Source organism: Telmatherina bonti (assembly GCF_933228915.1).
Source record: "Telmatherina bonti genome assembly, chromosome: 20".
Classification (NCBI taxonomy): Eukaryota; Metazoa; Chordata; class Actinopteri; order Atheriniformes; family Telmatherinidae; genus Telmatherina; species Telmatherina bonti.
In genome coordinates this window covers 29,775,090-29,794,796 of record NC_136618.1, presented here as the reverse complement: position 1 = coordinate 29,794,796, position 19,707 = coordinate 29,775,090, and the positions used below count along the sequence as shown (strand labels likewise).

The 19,707-nt window shown below is 40.9% G+C and overlaps 1 protein-coding gene across 1 annotated transcript in view; it reads left to right on the top strand.

The window, feature by feature from the left end:
• fars2 (phenylalanyl-tRNA synthetase 2, mitochondrial) overlaps positions 1–19,707 on the top strand; it is a 222,860-nt gene that overhangs the window by 132,995 nt on the left and 70,158 nt on the right. Inside the window, exons 9-10 of the mRNA XM_079259861.1 lie at positions 7,210–7,370; positions 16,143–16,318. Of these exons, the coding sequence (XP_079115987.1) occupies positions 7,210–7,370; positions 16,143–16,318 (337 nt within the window). The remainder of the gene's footprint in view (positions 1–7,209; positions 7,371–16,142; positions 16,319–19,707) is intronic.

Sequence of the window (19,707 nt, the reverse complement as noted above, 5' to 3'; positions counted from 1 at the left end):
TCTCCAACGGTATCATTTTAAGTGAGTAAGCTTCATTTCCCCGTAGATAATAGCTTTATTCTTACTCTGATTTAGTTTTCTCTCAGTTTTTATCATTTATCTTGTTGTAAAATATAATTCATGATGCATTAAAACTTCTCAGATTTCACTCGGAGAGACCTGCAGTCATCCTGTCTAATTAGAAGTGTTGTTTTCCATCATGGCGGCTTGTGTAATCAGTGCAGTTAATCACGATCCCGCAGCTTAAAACCACAACCACCAGCGTACGCGCTCTAATAATGCAGTCATAAATATATTCATGGAAAATATAATTAGGAGAGGATGGAGGGAGAGGACGGGAGAGCCAGACAAAAATTGATAAAGGTAAAATAAGTCAGGGAGGAAGATCAGAGGTTTAAAAAAAATGTGGATGAGTCATGGACATTTAGAGGAAAAGTTGCAACTGTTTTGTCTTGTGCTTCTGAATAGTTTTTTACATTGCTTTTCGTTATTTACTAATTGATTTTAGGGATTTCGTCCAGTAGCTGAAGTGTCAAACTCGGATGTCTCTAACAAAACAAATTTATATTTTTTCATTCTTTATTTTGAACTGAAAATACAATTCAATTCAACTTTATTTGTACAGCGCCACTTCACAACAGTGTTGTCACAGGAAACCTTACATACACATCATTTCAAGCCAATTCATACATATCCTATAATAGAAACCAACTGATCGCATCGAGTCATGACTTCGATCCAATCCCCCATCCTGAGCTGCATAAGGCGACAGTGGGAAGGAAAAAACTCCCCTTTAACAGGAAGAAAACCTCCAGCAGAACCCGGCTCAGGGAGGGCAGCCATCTGCCTCGACTGGTTGGGGTGGAGACGACAGGAAAGACAGATCAACATGTACAGCAGCTTTTATTCAGGAAGACCTGCGGAAAAAAGGAGAAATAAGTTAGAGACGGCAATATTGTCATATATCTATATATTAATATATTAGAGTAATAGAGCGAGGTACTTCTCAGTGCATCAGGTAACATCCCCATTGCTAGATAAGTAAAGGTTGGCTAGACTACCCATAACTATAAGAGCAAAGAGCACAACCTGGACAGTTGGGTCCCGTACATGCAGACTCCAACTCAGGAGATGCTCATATCCTAACTATAAGAATCATGGGAAAGGAAGGTTTTCAGCTCCATCTTAAAGGTGTGGAGGGAGTCTGCCTCCCGAACCCACGGTGGGAGCTGGTTCCATAAGAGAGGAGCCTGATAGCTAAAAGAAAAAAAAAAAAAAAAAAAAAAAGAGCAAAAAAAACTAAATAAATATTTATTACAGTAAATAAAAAAGCTTCTGAAGTTCAGAAAAAGGTTTTAGGAGAAGTTGAGCACTTACCTAGTCCAAAACCCTTAAACACTGACACTTTCACAGGATCTCTAAATAGTATTATACATTATGTTCAGTTACAATAAAACTTAGACAATACACAGTGGTACTACACACACAAGGGTTAGTCTCATTTTATTTCATTTATTCCATTGGTCCCCCCAACTACACTTCTGCTTAGTTTTTTACCTCAAACTCCTTCATGCATGTATAGGTTAAAAAGGAAATATAGAAGGGTAAGGAAGTCACACAGACATTGTGCACATGGATAAAAATAAAATACTGTGTGGAATGAAATACTGTCATATGGCCTGAAGCTCCGTATTCGACATGTTGGTGTTTCCCAGAGATGTGAAGTTCTTGGCAGTAGCCAATGTAGATCATAAACCATGTTCTGATATCAACAAGGCTGAAGGTTATGATTATTTATAAGCCTGGTTTGTCATTGTAAATAGTTTAATGTGTTATAAAATCTGCAGCACACATTGACCATGTCAAAGCAACGCTATGCTAACGTTAAAGGTTAAAACCGTGTTTCAGACACGTTTCATTGCCACAGTGACGTTTTATTTACATTCATGACAGTCATAGTTGCTCTACATGTCCAGGTGCTGAGAAGCTGCTCTGATTGGTTGGATGCTGGTTCATGTGACAGCAGCATTCTGCTTCATGCACCGTGTTTAATGCCAGCAACTGGATATCAACACACAGTGGCTACTAAACTGGAGTAGATTTTCTTGGTGAGACGCCCCAAATGACGACTATTTCAGCATCCATCTTGCATCCTGTCTCTTCTCTGAGCTCCCTGCAGGCAATATAAGTCAGTCACATGTCGACTCTTCCCTTATCTCTTGCTCTTTTTCTTCCAATCATGTCTTCTTGGGTTTCTTTGCTGAATCAGAGATGCTGTGCTTTAAAAACGGCCAGTGTGTTGATATCCATCATGTGATGAGCCATGAAGTTTAACTTCAGATTCCTGAAACAGAAAGATGTAAAGAGTTGTTCCTCATCCTAGAGACACTGCAGGGCAACAATGGCTCCAGAAATGTTTGGAATGAATATTATTGTGCCATCAAACAAGTCAGAAACATTTTTTTAAGGTCAGAAAGCGCTACTTTAAGTCATGGAGCAAAAGCATCTTCTATAGAGATAAAGGTAGACAGATAGGCACAGTGATCATCAGACACATCTAACTACATTAAACTACCCGATAAGAAACATGTATAGAGATCTACTGATGTACTCTGCGGTGGAGAAGCAGCCTCGCTTATAAATAAGACCTAAAGTTAAACTTCCTCAGAACTGGATGTAGCACCAGTTCACCACCAGTTCGCCAGTTCAAGCTGGCCATAAATGATTAGCTGACATTTTGGGGACGAGAACAGGATGCATTCAGAGGCTGCGGTTAACTAAAATGTCAGGTGAAGATGGCAGACAGCGTTGGGGCTGTTAGCTTAAACAGCTGCAGGAGGAAGAGGAGGAGGTTCCTGAACTCTGAGACTGGACGGGTCTCTGGGCCGTCAAAGACCTCTGGTCCTCAGAGCTCCTTGCCATCATAATGTCGCTCTCTCATGCAACATGATGAGGAAAACAAACATCTTTTCAAGACTAAACAAAAGAGACGGAAAAGGAGAGCAGAGTAAAATCAGACAGAGGAGGAGAAGATGAGAAATGGAGGAAGAGCTGGAAGAAAAGTAAAGAAAAAGAGGAGGATGAGGAGAAGGTGAAGACTCTTATTTGACTGATTGTACATTATCATGAAGTGCAGATTTATTCCAGTGTGTTCCTTCCTCTCCTGTGACCCACCGACCCCTCGCTCATTAGCATAGAAACCACTTTCCCCGACTGCTGATTGGACCAGGACTGACAAGAGGAAGACGTGTGTGTGTGTTTGCACTCGTTTGCATGCACAGACTTTCCACACCCTCACACAGCTTTCAGGGTTGTGGGCGGGTTACACATGATCATAATAAGCAGAAGCATTTCCAATCAAAGCAGCCGACTCCTGCAGGTCAACAGCGCTCTAGTTTTGTTTGTGTGTGTGTGTGTGTTTGCGTGTGTGTGAACTTGTGGGTGTGTTTGTCCATTAGCAGAGTACCATTTGAGTGCCCCTGGTGCACAAATACTTTGAAAAATGCCCAGATTGGATGCCAAGCCTCTCCGCCCACGCCTCACCCAGCAGCTGACCCCAGAGTAGCGTACGAGTCCGAAAGCTGAACAACAGCCTGTGGCCACCATGTTGCTTCCCACTACTAATTATTTCTGCAGATTTATGAGCAATTAAATCTCACAGTTAGATTCAGAAAACCAGTAGCAGCCAAACTATCTAGTTGCCGGTTTTTGTTTTCCAAGAGATGTTTTTATATTCAGCCCTAAAACGGTCTCTAAGGAACGTTGGTTCTGCAGGGTGAATGGTGATGAATAACTTACCCTTTACACGATCTCCGGAAGGTTTCCAGGCATTTACGTCCCTTCCAGCCGGTTTCCAGTCCAGCTGCAGAATGCAGTGCTTAGTCTGAGAGGCTGTATGGTAAATCAGCAATGATTGATCCATGATAAAACCATTATTTATCACATTTTCATGATAAAAAAAAAAAAAAGAGATCACAATTGCTAGCGTGTTGCTAAGAGACCTCTGTTTTGAGCAGGAAATGATGAAGCTACTTCCTATCAAACTTTCCACCAATCAGAGAGCTCACATTGATAGTAATGTCCAATCAGAAGCAGCCAAAGATCAGCAAGCCAGCAGAAAAGAAGAAAAATATTGGTCCTCTATGACTGGAATGAAGACAAGAAGATGTTTTTGATGCAGAGTGATGCCAAAAAGCAGCTGATTTGGAAGTAAATAGTAGCATAAATAACTATAAATGAAGATATAAAGATGTGTTTGTTTCAACATCAATATTTTCTCCTGAAAGCCTTGAGAGAATGATATGTAGATGAAAAAAGTCTTGATCACTGTTGATCTGTTGTGGTAATTCCACTCAGTTCTGTTGGGAATATTGCTTTTTGGGACTCCCAATTGGGCTGTGCGATGGTGTAGTGGTTAGCATTGTGGCCTCACACAGGCCTGGTTCGATCCTGGAGCAGGGTTTGGACGGTGGAGTTTGCATGTTCCCCTCATGTATGCGTTGGTTCTCACCAGATACTCCGGCTTCCTCCCACCGTCCAATGACATGCACGTTAGGTTATTTGGTTACTCTAAATTGCCTGTAGGAATGAGTGTTTGCATTGTTCGTGCGATGGACTGGCAAGCTGTCCAGAGTGTAACCCGCCTTTCGCCCAAAGACAGCTGGGATAGGCTGCAACCCGTCAATGGACTAAGTGAATAGGATAATGGATGGATGGGACTCCCAGTTTGAGAGCCACTGGTCTAAGATCAGAGCACATTATCAGATTATCTCCAGGGTTCATTTCTATGTTTCTTGATCAGATGGAAGCTTTTTAAACAGAAACTTTCATGCTTTAGGTGTTTAGTATTAAACATTGTCTTAGCAGACAGATTCAGAGTTGATCTCGTCATTTGGAGTCCGTCACACATGCATCGTGTGATTAAAACCCATGTTCTTCTTGCTCGCCCATTTTGTTTCTTAAACTGCGAATCCCGCTGCAGGGCTTTCACTTCACAGATGAAACAGGTTTGTCTCAATTAGTCTTTGTCCCAGAGAGACAAGCCGCCTCCCTCTCATCTGTGTCCCAGGTTGAAAATGCCTGAAATCCTCGGATTTACCCATAATCCTTTATTCCACCGAGCGCTTGCCCTTTGCTTTGACCTCCTTAGAGCAATTGAAGACTTTTGTTCTGCAAAAAGAAATCTGCTGTTTGAAGAGCATCAGCGTCTCCGGCAGGGTGATTGACAGCAACAAGATGAAGATGGAGAGCTTTAAACTCTCAGAGCTGCAGACTGAATTTTAACTGAAGGATTAATGGAAATATGAGCCTCTCTGCTCGCTGTAATCATGTTTTTTTTACCTCATTATCTGCCAACGAAGGAGTTCAGACAGAAAATTCCCAGCAACTCCAAAACAAAGAGCCAGGATGTAATGTGTAGAAAACAAAATAATTTTTATCAGAATATTAATGCCATTAAATCCAGTCACTGTTGGCAGAAACATGAAACATATTCATGTGGATGAAGTATTTTGACAGGCAGGTGATACAACTGCACACTGACAGCTGCGGTGGAGATTCCTTCATAAAAACAACAAGCGTTGAAACATTTTCCCCAGCTGAAGGTATCTGTCAGCTCCATCCTCCACAAGTTCTTTATCAAGAGCAGCTTTCCTGAATGAGAAACAGAAAATAATTTTCCTCAGCTCGAACTGGTTCACATCTCTTATTTGGTTTTATGAGAAGGGTATCACTTTAATCTTTGCTTTGCTACTTTTTCCAGTAAAGGTTCTTCAACTTACTGACGAGTTTGCCAAAAACAACTTTTACCTTCAGTCCCTTTGTGCACCTGAATGAGCGCTCGCTGATGTAGAGATGGTTGGAAAGAAAGCCCAAGTCTGTTCTCCAATGCATATTTATTTTCAGCAGCAATCTATTTTATGACAGCATGGCATGGGTCAAAGAGACAGTTACCATGGTTACCATACATACTGTGTGACCAGTGACATTTTGCTGTGGCTCCATCCAGGGATGCTTGAACCCCCAGGCCTCAGCTAAAACTAGTTTCTCTCAGTTTTGTTTGCACCAAAAGTCTTTTAATCTTACAGTCCGTGTTTGGTCGGGTTCAATAATAAAAGCCTTGTAAATTATTCCCTCCCACACTTTCTTCCACAGTGTGTTAGTAATCTCCTTTTCTTGATTAAGACATGTAGATTATATAACAGCGGTTCAGAAAATGAATGAATGAATGAATGATTATATAACACAAGGGCAGGATTAAAAAGAAACTGATGTCTTAACTAGACGTGGGTACGGTGGCCGACAGGTGCAAACTGTGCGACTGCGAGACGAAAATGCTGCATATTCTGAACTACTCTGATGTTATCAAAGTTTTTACTACGCTTACACTACCAGTCAAAATTTTGGACACATTTTCCCATTAAATCCAATCGGAAAGTGTGTCCAAACATTTGACTGGTAGTGTACGGCAATAACGTAAATCAGCTGTTCTTTTTATAATATTGTGCAAGATTAAGGCCAAAATGTAAAAAATAAATAACATATACCATGATGTAGTTTCTCTTCTTGTCTTCAAACTTCCCACCAGTAGTTGTATTATTCTCACTGCTGTCTGTCTGTCAGGGGAAAACCGCTGCTCGGAGGACAGGTGTCTGCCACAAAAGGCACCACTACTGTGAAAAACTTCCAATCTGAAGTTGTGGTTCCGCTGTTAGTTTGTTAAAGACACCTAATGAATGCTTGAAAAGGATGTAATCCCTTGGCGATATGGTGATGTGAGTTTTTTCTGATGTAAATAACTACAGTAATACATTTTACTGCCTTGTATAATTAGTGGAGTAGGATCATATAGATTTTGAATGAAAGGAGCCCCAGTACAGAGCCCTGCAGAACACCACATGCCATTTTTATAGCTCAGTTTGGTTCTCTTTTGGTTTTTACCATGTCCATGGGGAAATATCTGGAAGCTTTGGTGGTAAACGTTCCCTGGTTATGGTGGCACAAGTTTTACTGAAGTGTTTTGTGCCCAGATTCTAAGACAGATGTGTTTGTGGTTGTTCTGAAGACCAGCAAAGAAACAAAGAGTGAAAATCAAGAAAGGTGATAAAAGGTTAAATAAAAACGCTGATGGAATCTTGAAGACATAACTTCTAATTTAATGCAATGTGATGCTCTGGCTTGTTTGTTTATATTTTGTGTCTTTTTTCACAGTGGGTGCAGAGAACAAACTGGGCTGGGCGTTCGGTTTGGGACTGGAAAGGCTGGCCATGGTCCTGTATAGTATCCCAGACATCCGGCTGTTCTGGAGTCAGGACGAACGTTTCCTCAAGCAGTTCAGAGTGCAAGATGTCCACCAGTCCATCTGCTTCCAGGTACTAATGTTGTGAAAGTAGCACCCTGTCTTGGCTCCTTCCCCTCTGGTTTTGCTCCCTGCATGATCCAAGACTTTTTCTTATCTCCACCAAGGAGGTTATGCTTTTACTGGCATTTATCTGTTTGTGTTTAAGAAAACTGAAAGTTATGGACGGATTTTAATTACATTTTTGTGAGTTGTTGGAAATGTGAAAAGAAATTGATTTAATTTTGGTGTTGATCCGGATCACCGTTTGGATCCAGGAATATTTTAAATGCCTTGACGGAGGTTTGCGCTCTCTGAGTGTTTTTCTAGTTCGCAGCTTTTTCCACCAACCATTTTCTCTTTCTCGGCTGTTAAGTGGAAGGAGGCAAATAAACCGAGCCAGGTCAAGAAATCCTTCCTGCATTTTCTCAGCTGTGAAGAAGCTTATGAAATATAAGAAATGAACAACTTCAGTTCAGCCCAAACGTTTGGATTGATCAGAATATTTACAGATTTACAGTAAACTGAGGGGTCTAACTATGTTTCTTATTGTTCATGGTTACAAAATGTATAGACTACTATCAGGACAAGGAACCACTTCACCCAGCGTAAAAAAAAAAACAGTGTCTGAACAAGATTATCTACCTCAGCTTTAATTTTCATATGATACAACATTTACATTAATTGTGATCACTTTGACGTGCATATGAAAAAATGCTACATCTGTTTTTTCTGCTTCAACTGAACCTTTTTTTACATCATCACTGTGGTTGTTTGTGTGTTTGCATGAGTGTGTGTTATCTCCAGATCATCCATAGAAGAAGTCAGTCTCTTATGTGGTTCAATTACTGACACAACAATGTGTTTGACAGCTCTGCACAGCTAAACTAAAAGTCTATTTAAAAACCAACTTCTATGATAAGTTCAGTGTCATTTTAAAAGCCTGAATCTGCGAACCAGATGGTTTTCCTGCAACTCCTGGGGTACAGTAATCAGTGTGGAGTGTGGCTGCATACTGTGTGTTTCTCCACTGATGAAGTGAGGATGAGTTCCAGAATTTTTTTTCTCTGTTTTTGCAGAGACAACATTTAGAGCGAATATGACACTGCTGCTGTTTGGATGAGCCAGCAGGCAGATCTGCTGCAACTCTCTCGGGCTTTGGTCTCTGCAAAGAAAACACAAACCACTGTGTGCTGGAGAAACTTTACCCCAGCATATTCTCTGTTCCTGCATATTAGCTGAGAATTAAAGATCAGTACATGTTTAGCTGCTGTGGTAATAAGAGCACAGAGGCCGTAGATGTTGTGGAGGTGTCGCAGCTTCTTGAGTCAGTCTCTGAATAAGTAGCAGACGATTTACTTTGTGGTAACGTGTTACTTTGTGGTAAAAACCTCATCTGGTATAGAGATCAGCTTGTCAGACTGATATGTTTGAGCCCAACTACCTACAAAACAAGCCACATTTCAATCCACACCTTATATAACCACCTATCTTCCCTCAAAACTAGCCTACCAACACACTATCCACTTAACTAATCAACTAAAAATCCAACAAACCTGCTTATCTACCTTATCTACCAACTGAGCAAGCAAACAAACTATAAAATTCTCATTAAAAAAAAAAAAAAATTGACTTAAATTACAAGCTTAACCATTCATTAACAAGTTTCCTTCCTACTTATCCACAAAACAACTAACTGTATATGAGTTGGTTAATCACTCAACCTAACCAACATAGTAACTAACAAACTACCCAATTAAATGGCCAACCAACTGCCTAACTTTTTATCCAGCTAACAACCAGTTACTCCTACGAAAACGTACAAATTCGACGTAAAAAACAAATCTGCCTTCAACGAACAAGCCATCTGATTATCAGCTGCTGAACACAACCACTTTATCAAACCACTAACTTATTTATTTAACAAACGAGACCACAAAAGTTTCTTCTCCAAGTACTTAACCAATTTACCATTTACGATATGAACCAGTTATCAACTTTCCTTCAGTTTTTTTAAATGAAATCCAGAGTTAGCTAGCCACCAACCATCTTCTTCCTCACTGAAGTCTATACCAGTTTTCAGACAACAACCAATAAGCGACTAGTGGCATTAACAACAACTCTGTACCCGTTCAACTAGCAAACAATGAGGGGAAAAACATGTAGTCAGTCTGTTACATGCATCCATCCATTCATCAACCTTTTTTTCTTTTATTAAGATCCCCAGTAGCTATTCTTCCTGGGGTCACTTTTATATTGCATTACAAATTATGTAAACAATTTTATACACCATGCACACCCACAGTCACACATAAACATACAAACAAAACATAGAATACAACAGCTCCAAAAGAAAAACATAATGATAATAATAATAATAAATAAAATAAAAGAGAAGAAAAAAACATTAATAACCATTCACAAAATAGACATGCTTTATCTCTGCTAGTTTATTATCATGTTTGTATTATAAACAAAAAAAAGTTGTATTATTTTCCAGCAACAGAAATCCTGGCAATCCATCCCATGCAACCACGGCTCGATAAAACACTGATTTGTTCTGCCTAAAGGCAGAGCGCACCTCATCCTGCTTATTTGTCTTGTGCAATAACTGTGTTGATCAGAAAAAAATTACTATTTTCTGTAAATCACTTCAGGACTTTTTGTAACTATGATATTATGAATAAATAATTATAACGATTACTTAAATCTATATTTCACTGTTAACCGTGCCAAATTATTGGGCATCATAGTTACATTAGCTCTGTATGGACAAGCTAAAACAGTCTGCTTTATTCTGTGCAACTTGCAATTTATGTGAATTATTTTTGTTAGTACCTGACCAAACAACTCCCTATATACTCACCTAAGCAATGTACCAACCAACAAACCTTAAAACAGTTCCAACCAATCAGATATCCTCCACAATCCTGCTAACAAACAGTCACATATTTGGTACTGTGTTTCTCCGCCCAAAGCCAGACTAACATGCCTTGATAATCTGGTTGAAGTTCAGTGATTTCAGCAAATGTATACTCCAGTAGAATCACATGGCCTTAAGTGCTCTTCACATGCTAGGTAGTTGCATTACATTGTAAGAACAGCTAAATCTAAGTGTTTGTTAATGATGAAGCTGCCTTCAAACCCATATTTCTGTTTCTTTTGACAAAGAAACTAAAGATTATAATGAGATGTGCTTTAAAATGTTAAATAATGTCAAAAGCAGCTTATTAAGAATATGTCAATACAATTAAATCCATTCAGGACAGCATTCCGCTCCAACAAAATCAGAACTTCATAGCTACAGCATCATATGAGAAATTCATCAGTAAACTAACTCAAAGTTAACAGCAATACAGTGAATTTACCTGAGTCAAGATCTGCACACAGAGATAGTTAGAATCTGCAGAATTTCCTAGTTTTCCTTTTCCTGCACAGGCTACACTGTTGCTTAGTAACCCCTTGGTGGATGAACACTGGGACAGTGAAGAATCCATCAGTCCGTCCATCACTCAGTCCATCCATCCATTCATCCATCCATCCATGTCGCATGCATCCATCCATCCATCCATCCATCTGTCCATTCATCCGTCCATCCATGCATCCATCCATCGATCCATCCATCCGTCCATGCATCCATCCATTCATCTGTCCATTCATCCGTCCATCCATGCATCCATCCACCCATGTCGCATGCATCCATCCATCCATGCATCCATCCATCGATCCATCCATCCGTCCATCCATCCATCCGTCCATGCATCCATCCATTCATCCGTCCATTCATCCGTCCATCCATCCATCCATCTATGCATCCATCCATCTATCCATCCATGCATCCATCCATTCATCCATCCGTCCTTCCATCCATCCATCCATCCATCCACCCATCCACCCATGCATGCATACCTAGGGTCAGGTTGCCAGGGCAGTCATATACCGTATTTTCACGACCATAAGGCGCACATAAAAGTCTTACATTTTCTTCAAAATGTGCGGCGCGCCCTATAGTGCAGTGCGCCCTTTGTGTGTGTGTTGTTGTTGTTGTTGTTGTCGTAATCGGACATAGTAGAGAACATCATGAGAACGTTAAAGGGTGAAGTGCGTTGATCGCATATAAAAGAACAGGTATGTGCGTTATGCAGAACACCTTTTTGAAAGAATGGCTGAGGGAGGTGTATGTAAAGAGACCAGGTGGTTTTTTTCACGCATCACTATTGCTGTTGATCTGTGACTCTATGCGTGCCCATCTCACAACGATGTGAAAAAACAAGTGAAACAAATCAACTCTGAGCTTGCTGTCATTCCGGGAGGCCTGACGAAGAAACTCCAACCGCTGGACATCGGTGTGAACTACCGTTCAAAGTAAGGCTGCGAGCGGCGTGGGAGCGATGGATGACTAATGGAGACCACAGTCGCACTAAGAGTGGAAGGCAGCGCCGGGCGAGTTACGCCACAATTTGCGAATGGATTGTAGATGCTTGGGCTAACGTGTCTGCTGGCACTGTTGTCCGCGCTTTCGCAAAAGCCGGCATCATTTTCGAGGAGCCGCACGGCACGGAAAGTGACTCTGACAGTGAAGAACGTGAACCTCGCATGTTTGCTGGAGATTTAGCGCAGCTGTTCAATTCAGAAACAGAGGATGAGGACTTTGATGGGTTTGACTGATGACGATTACCGGTAAAAAAATGTGAGTACCAAACTCAGTTTTGGTCCCGGTCTATTTTTAAATACGCACACTTGTGTGCTCGTTTTATCCGTGTGTTTTACCATGCCCGCGCCTATTGATGACTGATTGATGATTAAAAAATGTTAGTACTTTGTAATCAATACTTAAATAAAGCACAACAGAACTCGGTTTTGCTCCCGCTCTATTTTTAAAAAGGCATACTTGTACGCTTGTGTGCGTTGAGAATGTTAAAGGGGGAAGTGTGGGCGTGGATTGTACCGGTATATAAAACCCGCGCCCTATGGTCAGGTGCGCCTTATGTATGTGTTAAATACAGAAAGGGCGCACATAACTGAGACTGCGCCTTTTAGTACGGTGCGCCTTATGGTCGTGAAAATACAGCAAGTAGAGATGCCTACACTTCCCTCCCCTGGCCACTTTTTGAACTTTTTCAGAACAAATGCTGAGTTGTTTCTAATCCAGTTGAGAGACAAAGTCTTTCCATGTGTCTCAGGTCTCTTCCAGTGGAATGTAATGAGAAAACCTACCAAGAGGCGTCTTAACTAGATGCCCAAGCCACCTTATCTGATTCCTCTTGAGGAACAAAGACCCTAACCTGAACCCCTCTTGGATGAGTGAACTTCTTGCCTTGTCTCTAGGGGAGAGCCCAGTCACCCTGAGGAGGAAACTAATTTCAGCTGCTTGTATCTGTGATCGTTTATTCACTCACTACCCACAGCTGGTGACCATGGGTGAGGGCAGGAACGTGGATCGACCGGTAAATCGAAAGCTTCGCCTGTTGGCTGAGCTCCTTCTTCATCACAAAAAAGTGATGCAGAGTCTGCTTCATCGAAGATACGTCTTTTACTCTCCCTTACTCATAAACATGGTCTAAAAATACTGAAGTCCTCCATTTGGGGCAGGACTTCATACGTGACAAGTGGAATGCTCTCTTTAGGTCTGGGCTGATAGCGGTCCATGTAAAAAGCCTGGTTAATCTTGACTCAGGTGTGTATCTCACAATGTTAGCCGACTCCTACAGATGACCTACCAACATAATCAACAAAACAACCAACCTCCTACCTACTTAATAAACGAAACAACTAAACAACCACCTCCATGCCAAGTCCCCCCAATTAACCACATTTTTATAAACCTACCAAACCAAAACAACTGCCAACCTTAGCTGCCATCCAACTATCAATACCTTCAAATCCATTTGTCACTTTTTTATTTTTCTTAGCCTCCATACCTTCTAATCCCTCCTGAGAGTCTGTTTGTGTGTTCTAGCCTCTTGACCTCATGTATAAAACATTTTGACAGTGGGGGCTCACATCAGTTGGCAACAGCCACTTCCCCCTGACCCCATCATCACACACACACACACACACACACACACACACACACACACACACACACACACACACACACACACAGACAGTGGGGCGTGTGCAAGTTCACACAGCGGTTATTCTGTCCCTGCTAAAGGTCCTTTTTGTCAACTCGTCTTTGCTAATGAAGAACATTTCAAGTGACTGTTGGAGGGCAGAGAGGAGAGAAAAGGGGAGGAAGATGGAGGAAAGAGTGGAGGCAGATAATAGATTCAGAAAGGAAGGATGGATTAAATGAAGTTAAAAACAGGCAGGAAAGAGAAAGAATTAAAGATGGGTGTGTTGACGGAAGAGTTGATGGAGGGAACATTTTATACACAGCAAATTTAAAGTGGTTATACTGCAAGTATTGCTTAAAAGAAAAAAATGGGGAAAAGGTGGCACAATGAAAAAAACACATAATAAAAGGGGAAGGTTTCAACAGAAAGTAAAGAAGTAAAGAACGAATATCCAAAAGGAAATGATGAGACAAGGGGGGGAAAGGAGAGGGAAAAGGGAGGGAGGATAGAGCAAAGAGAAGGGCTGGTCAAAGAAAAGATGTTTGTGTAGAATAAAGAAAAAGAAATAAAATAAGGAAGTTGGAAGTTAAATAAAAGGGAGGATTCTGACAGGAAGTAGTAACGAGAAAAAGGGAATAAAGAACAATATGGTGAATAAATGGTAAAGAGAGACTAACTTAATGGAAGAAGGTAACCATGCAGAATCTAAAATATGATAGTGTCAAGATAAACATATGGAGGGTCTGGGCAGACCCTGTGGTCCTGCTGCTGCCCACCCTGCTGCCCTCTTAGTTTTATTGATGAACCTGGTTCCTCCAGAGGGACCAGGGGAACATGGCTCATCTCCTGCCCTGGGTCAGTGCACATCTCCTGGGCCGAGACTTTCCACTTCACCCCCTTAAACCTCTCCGGCTCTGGGATCCACGGCTAATGAACTGTGACCGGCAGGCGCCAGACAGGAAACAGGTGTTTGTGTTTCCATGTTTGTACACACACACATATGCATTGAGAGGTAACCACACAGCTTCCTCCCTCCATCTGCAGACAGATTTGTTCAGCCAAGAGCAAGTGGACACCTCCATCTCTCCACCAACACGTCCAGTCGTTTGAATAATGTCAACACAATAATGGCTTTAAATAGAAACCTATTTCTCTTGAGTATCTACCCAACCAGCCAACAAATAGTCTTCATGTGTACAAGGTGAACTGAGGGTAAGCAGATCTAGGGCTGGAGGGTTTGATAAATCAAAGATAAATTAATCTTTTCAGCATTTATAATCATATTCATGTGCTGTTGCAGCCGGTCACCTCTGTTTCATCACATCGCCAGATGTGTGGAGTTTGTCGAGTTTCTCCACATGCATATATGGGTTCTCTCCAAGTTCTCCAGCTTCCTCCCACAATCCAAACACATGCATGTTAAGTGAACAGGTGTTTACTTGTTTGTTTCCTCCACCTCTGTGTTGTGCCTGTGGTGGACCCATGCAGAATCAGCTTCAGCATCCCCACCACCCTCATTTGGCTCTGGACATCTTCCGTTTTTTGCCACAAAATGGTTTCCCTTTTACTTCCCACTGCAGTCACTTAACAGCAAAATGAAACAGTCCTTTTAAATTATATTTAAAAAAGACTGAACGTGGAGGAGTTAATAAGCTAAAAAAAAAAAAAAAAAAATTTTTATATATATATATATATATATATATATATATATATATCTGTATTAATGTTAGCTTTTTAATTTTAAGTCTTCCTGCCCACAAACAGACAAATTAACATACCGCTGATCTACATAATAATCTTTCTCTTAGTGGAGATAACAACCCAGTTTAACCAATTACTTCTTCACCAGTCAGTCATCCGCCAGCATACTGGACCAACATCTAGCCAGTCAGTCATTAATCAGCCTACCCGGCTGGAGTAACTTGGTTCATTAAACTGTGTTTCAGAAGTTAAAAAGCCAATGATGAACAGCAGCTGGACAAACCGGAGACTGCAGGTGTGCATGAAGCTGTATCTGGACCTCCCTGAAACAACGATCACGTAGACAAACATTTGCAGTGGCTCAAAACTACACAGAACCAGACAGTTATATTCTCTGATCAATGCTGTCCTGCTCTGGATGGTGCAGATGGATGGAGGTCTGGGTGGCTGGTGAATGGTCACCACCATGTCCCAATGAGACTACCACGTCAGGAAGGTGGTGGGATGATGGTTTGGTTGGGATAATGGGTAAATCCATTTAGTTTCTGATCCCCTGCTGCCATGGTATAACAGGAAGCAGCGTTGCTTCTGCAGTAAAGACAAAACTCCATCCCAGGATACAGAAAAACCAGCAGAATCTTTTGCTTCTATGGCTATCAAGGGGCTTTAATGGTCTGGTGACCTGTGGTGTAACCCACCTCTTAACCAATAGTTGCTGGGTTAAACTCCAGCATTCCTGCAACCCTTAAGTGGACTAATAGGTTAACCCTATAAAACCAGCCCAATTATATCTGATACACAAAGTTTCTGAAATGTTTTGGATTATATTATAGTAAAAACCTTGCTCAAAATCCATCTTAACACACTCTGATACTGGTCTTCTACCCCCTAATAGATACCAGGAAGCAGAAGATTACACTGTAATAATTTTGACACATCACAGATCTTCTGATCAAGATGAACTGAATTAGGAAGTCAAGGTTTGTTTAAGATTTAACACTTCCTGTCCAGACTGTTAATCACGTCTCCCGTATGTGTTTGTCCAGCCACTCAGTAAGTACCCACCCCTCCACAATGACATCTCCTTTTGGCTGCCGGATGCCAAAGATGGCGAGGCGGATCGAGAGAGCTTCTCTGAGAATGACTTCTATGACCTGGTTCGCTCCATCGGAGGAGACCTTGTGGAGAAAGTCTCACTGGTGGACAAGTTTACACATCCAAAGTAAGGAAACACACACATTCACCACGTTCAGCTTCATTCTTTCTGGTCTGAACGAGCTTCTCATGTCAATGTGAAGCAGATTGTGCACTAACACACAGAAAAAGACATTAAAACGTCTGACTGTCCATGTCATGTCCCGTTTTTCAGTCGTTCCTGCCTGGTGCTTTACATTTAAATAGTCAGCTTGTGTTGTTTCTCACCATTTTGTTATCTGACCAAGAACATTTCCACTAATTTAATCATTTTTTGTAAGGAATCTAAAGTATTGCATAAGAAAAAGTTGTATCTTTATTCTCATTTTAAAACTAGGTGATAGCTCATAAAGAGGGAAACATAACAGCAATATAAAAGCAATAACACGAGTCACTTCAACGTCTCGGCAACAAAAAGAAAACCTGATTAAAGAAATGAATCCAGCAGCTTCTACCAGCTGCACTTGAGCAGGTGATGGACATCATGAGGTTTAGATGTTTCACCAGGAAACAAGAAAAAGCAGAGAAAGCCAACATGAATCTGAGATGGCGGTCGCTCCCTGGAAACATGTCTTTCATTTATTAACCTGACAGTGAAGCAACACCAGCAGGTCCACGCAGGTAAACCACAGCATTAGCTTTCTACAGCTACATCCTGCCGTCATTAAACTTAATGAAACTTCCCTCACTGGATCCAAAGAGGGTCTTGTTATTGCTCCTGGACCACAAACATGTTTATTCTTTGAACAGAGGCTCCAAATGTTGAGTTCAGGGGGCCAGCTGTCAATCAATGGCCACACAGTGGACATCAAAGCCTCCCACACTCCCCAAACGCTTCATTAGGAACACCTGTGCAGACTAATGCTGTCCAACAAACAACCCTGCCACGAACTTTACCTCTCTAGGCTTCTGCAAGTTCTTTTTGCTTAAAGTGTCTGAAATGTAAAGACGGTTATTTATTGATTGATCGGTCAGCTGCAATGTTAATAACAATGTTACAGGCTTATAGCTAACACGTGTTTATCAGGTAATATAATGTTTTAATTTTTTTTGAAGTAGCAGTTCAAGACCTTCAAAGTCTCGATGTTCTCTGAAATAAAAGCATAAAACAAAAACAAAAAAAAATGATCGAAGCCACTTTTGAAGATATTAGCTCAACATACATGCCATTTGTACAACTAGATACAAACTGCTCCAATAAGCTGCCTATAAACAGAAGCTTTGTCTACTGACCTGTTGTGGTTTTGGGTCATACAGACCTCTTTCTGCCAGAGTTTCCTCCAGTTTGTGAGACTCGTTTTGATGGTGAAAGACCTATGTTTTTATGTTATCATGATCTGCTACACTTCCATTTTTAATTCCTTTTTTTTAATGGCGTTTCTATGGCAACGTTGTCCTTTCTGTTCCAGCACTGCTTGTGTTCAGACAGAACAGTTGGAAGTGATCTAGAAAAGGTGGGACAATATTTGGAACAAGGCTTTCAAGGCTTAAACAACCTTTGCAGTCTCTTGTTGTTAACCTATTACTTAATCCCAATGAAAGTTTACGACTTACCGCTGTACTGTTTCCAGCTACTGTACTTACTTAACTTAAACAGCTTGAATTTCAATTAATTCGGGTTCCTCAGTGGTAGTGTATCAGCTTAAAACTAATCTGATATGTTAAATGTATATTGACTCACAAGAGTTGTGATCAATATTGACGAACATTTAGTGGTTAAATTACACTTACAACGTCTGTAAAGGCAACAATTAATTTGTCCAACCTTGAAATGCGTTACTGATTTGTTTTAATGGCACCTGTGTCATGCATTACCAGCAGCGTCAGACGGCCTAGAAACTGCAACTTACAACTTTTTCTTTTGAGACACAACGTAACATTTCTGCTGAGTTTCACTTTATGCTTTCAGCTAAAAAAACGGCAAGAAGACTTTATCAAAAGAAGAAAGGGAAAGGGAGAAAGGGACAGACCTAACGATAAGACATGAGTCGCCAGTATATTCACTTTTGGGCTGCATTCACATCTGGATACTCTGCTGGACTTGGTCCGATTGGGGACTCGGCTCAGTTGTAGGGGGGTGTATCCATGGTGACCGAGATTGTGTTCTTGCTGCATTTGGTGAAACAAGTCAAACCTTTAGAAATATCATTCTCACCAAAGGTGATGCTGCACTAATATTAAGCAAAAGAGAGGACAAGACCCACATGAAGAAGAAAAATCTGTTTCCTCCACTTATAAACTAAACATAGAGACAAAACTATCGCTGTTTTAAGTTTTTATTTTTTCTCATGCAAGTTTACTGCAGAAATACACTGCAACAATGGACACAGTATGAACAACAGATGAGGCAGACGACTCTTTACACCATTACTTTGTATTTACCCACAATGCAATACTATGCCAAATGCAGGAAGTGTTTTATTTGGTAATCTGCTTCCTGTATTTGGAACGCTTGAAACGGACCAAGACCTGTGTTTGTAGGCAGACCAGGTCCATTTCTTTGATCCAAATCAGAATTCCTTTGGCGCATTCACGTTTCTCCAAAACAAGCAGACTTTCCAAGCAAACAGACTCTGATTTGAATGAAAAAAGGCTATTGTGAATGTTTCCTTAGTTGCCAGAAAGAGCTCAGTGTGATTCTAGCTGAGTTAGTAATAGTTAGAAGGCTCATCACTAAGAAAGTCTGCAAAAGTGTTGAAATAACTCACTCTTCACTTTCCAATTTCATGTTGTTTGAATTGTGTTCTCTGAGCTGTTGAAAGATTACAGAGAGGAACCCAGCCAGCATGTCCCTATGGGACACGTAGGGGTTAAATTTGATAAGGGACCCAACACATATTGTCCACAGTTTCCACACTGGTTTCACCTGTGTTTGCCCGTACGGGTTTCAAGTTGGTTCTGACTGGGTTTCAGCTGGGGCCAAACTTGGGGCCCATTTAACCAGCCCACATTGGCCCACTTAGCCCACCTAAATCACTTATGGGGCTCATACAGCCCTCATGGGCTTCATATATGGGGACCATGAATGAAACTACATGCTACCAGCGAAATTTGCCCAGTTCAAGCCCACACCCATTCAGTACCCACATAGGCTAAACTGAATCCTTATGGGCCCCACAAGGACATGCTGGCTAGGTAAAAAAATGGCAACTTGCAATAATACTTTAAAATAAAATAAATAAATAAATAGTATTCATAAATATATTTTATTGCTAGTTCCTACTAATGTTCAGGTGTGACTGAAAACCAACTGTTGGTCTGTTGTATTAATGTCCATTTGAACAACCTTCTGTTGTTTTGTGCCTTAAATATCTAAAAAGGAATAGTTAAAAGTATTTTTGGGAATTAGACTTCTTCTAATTGGCTTAATAAATGTAATAAACTTTTAAATTGAAATGATTCTTTTCACATTTTTGC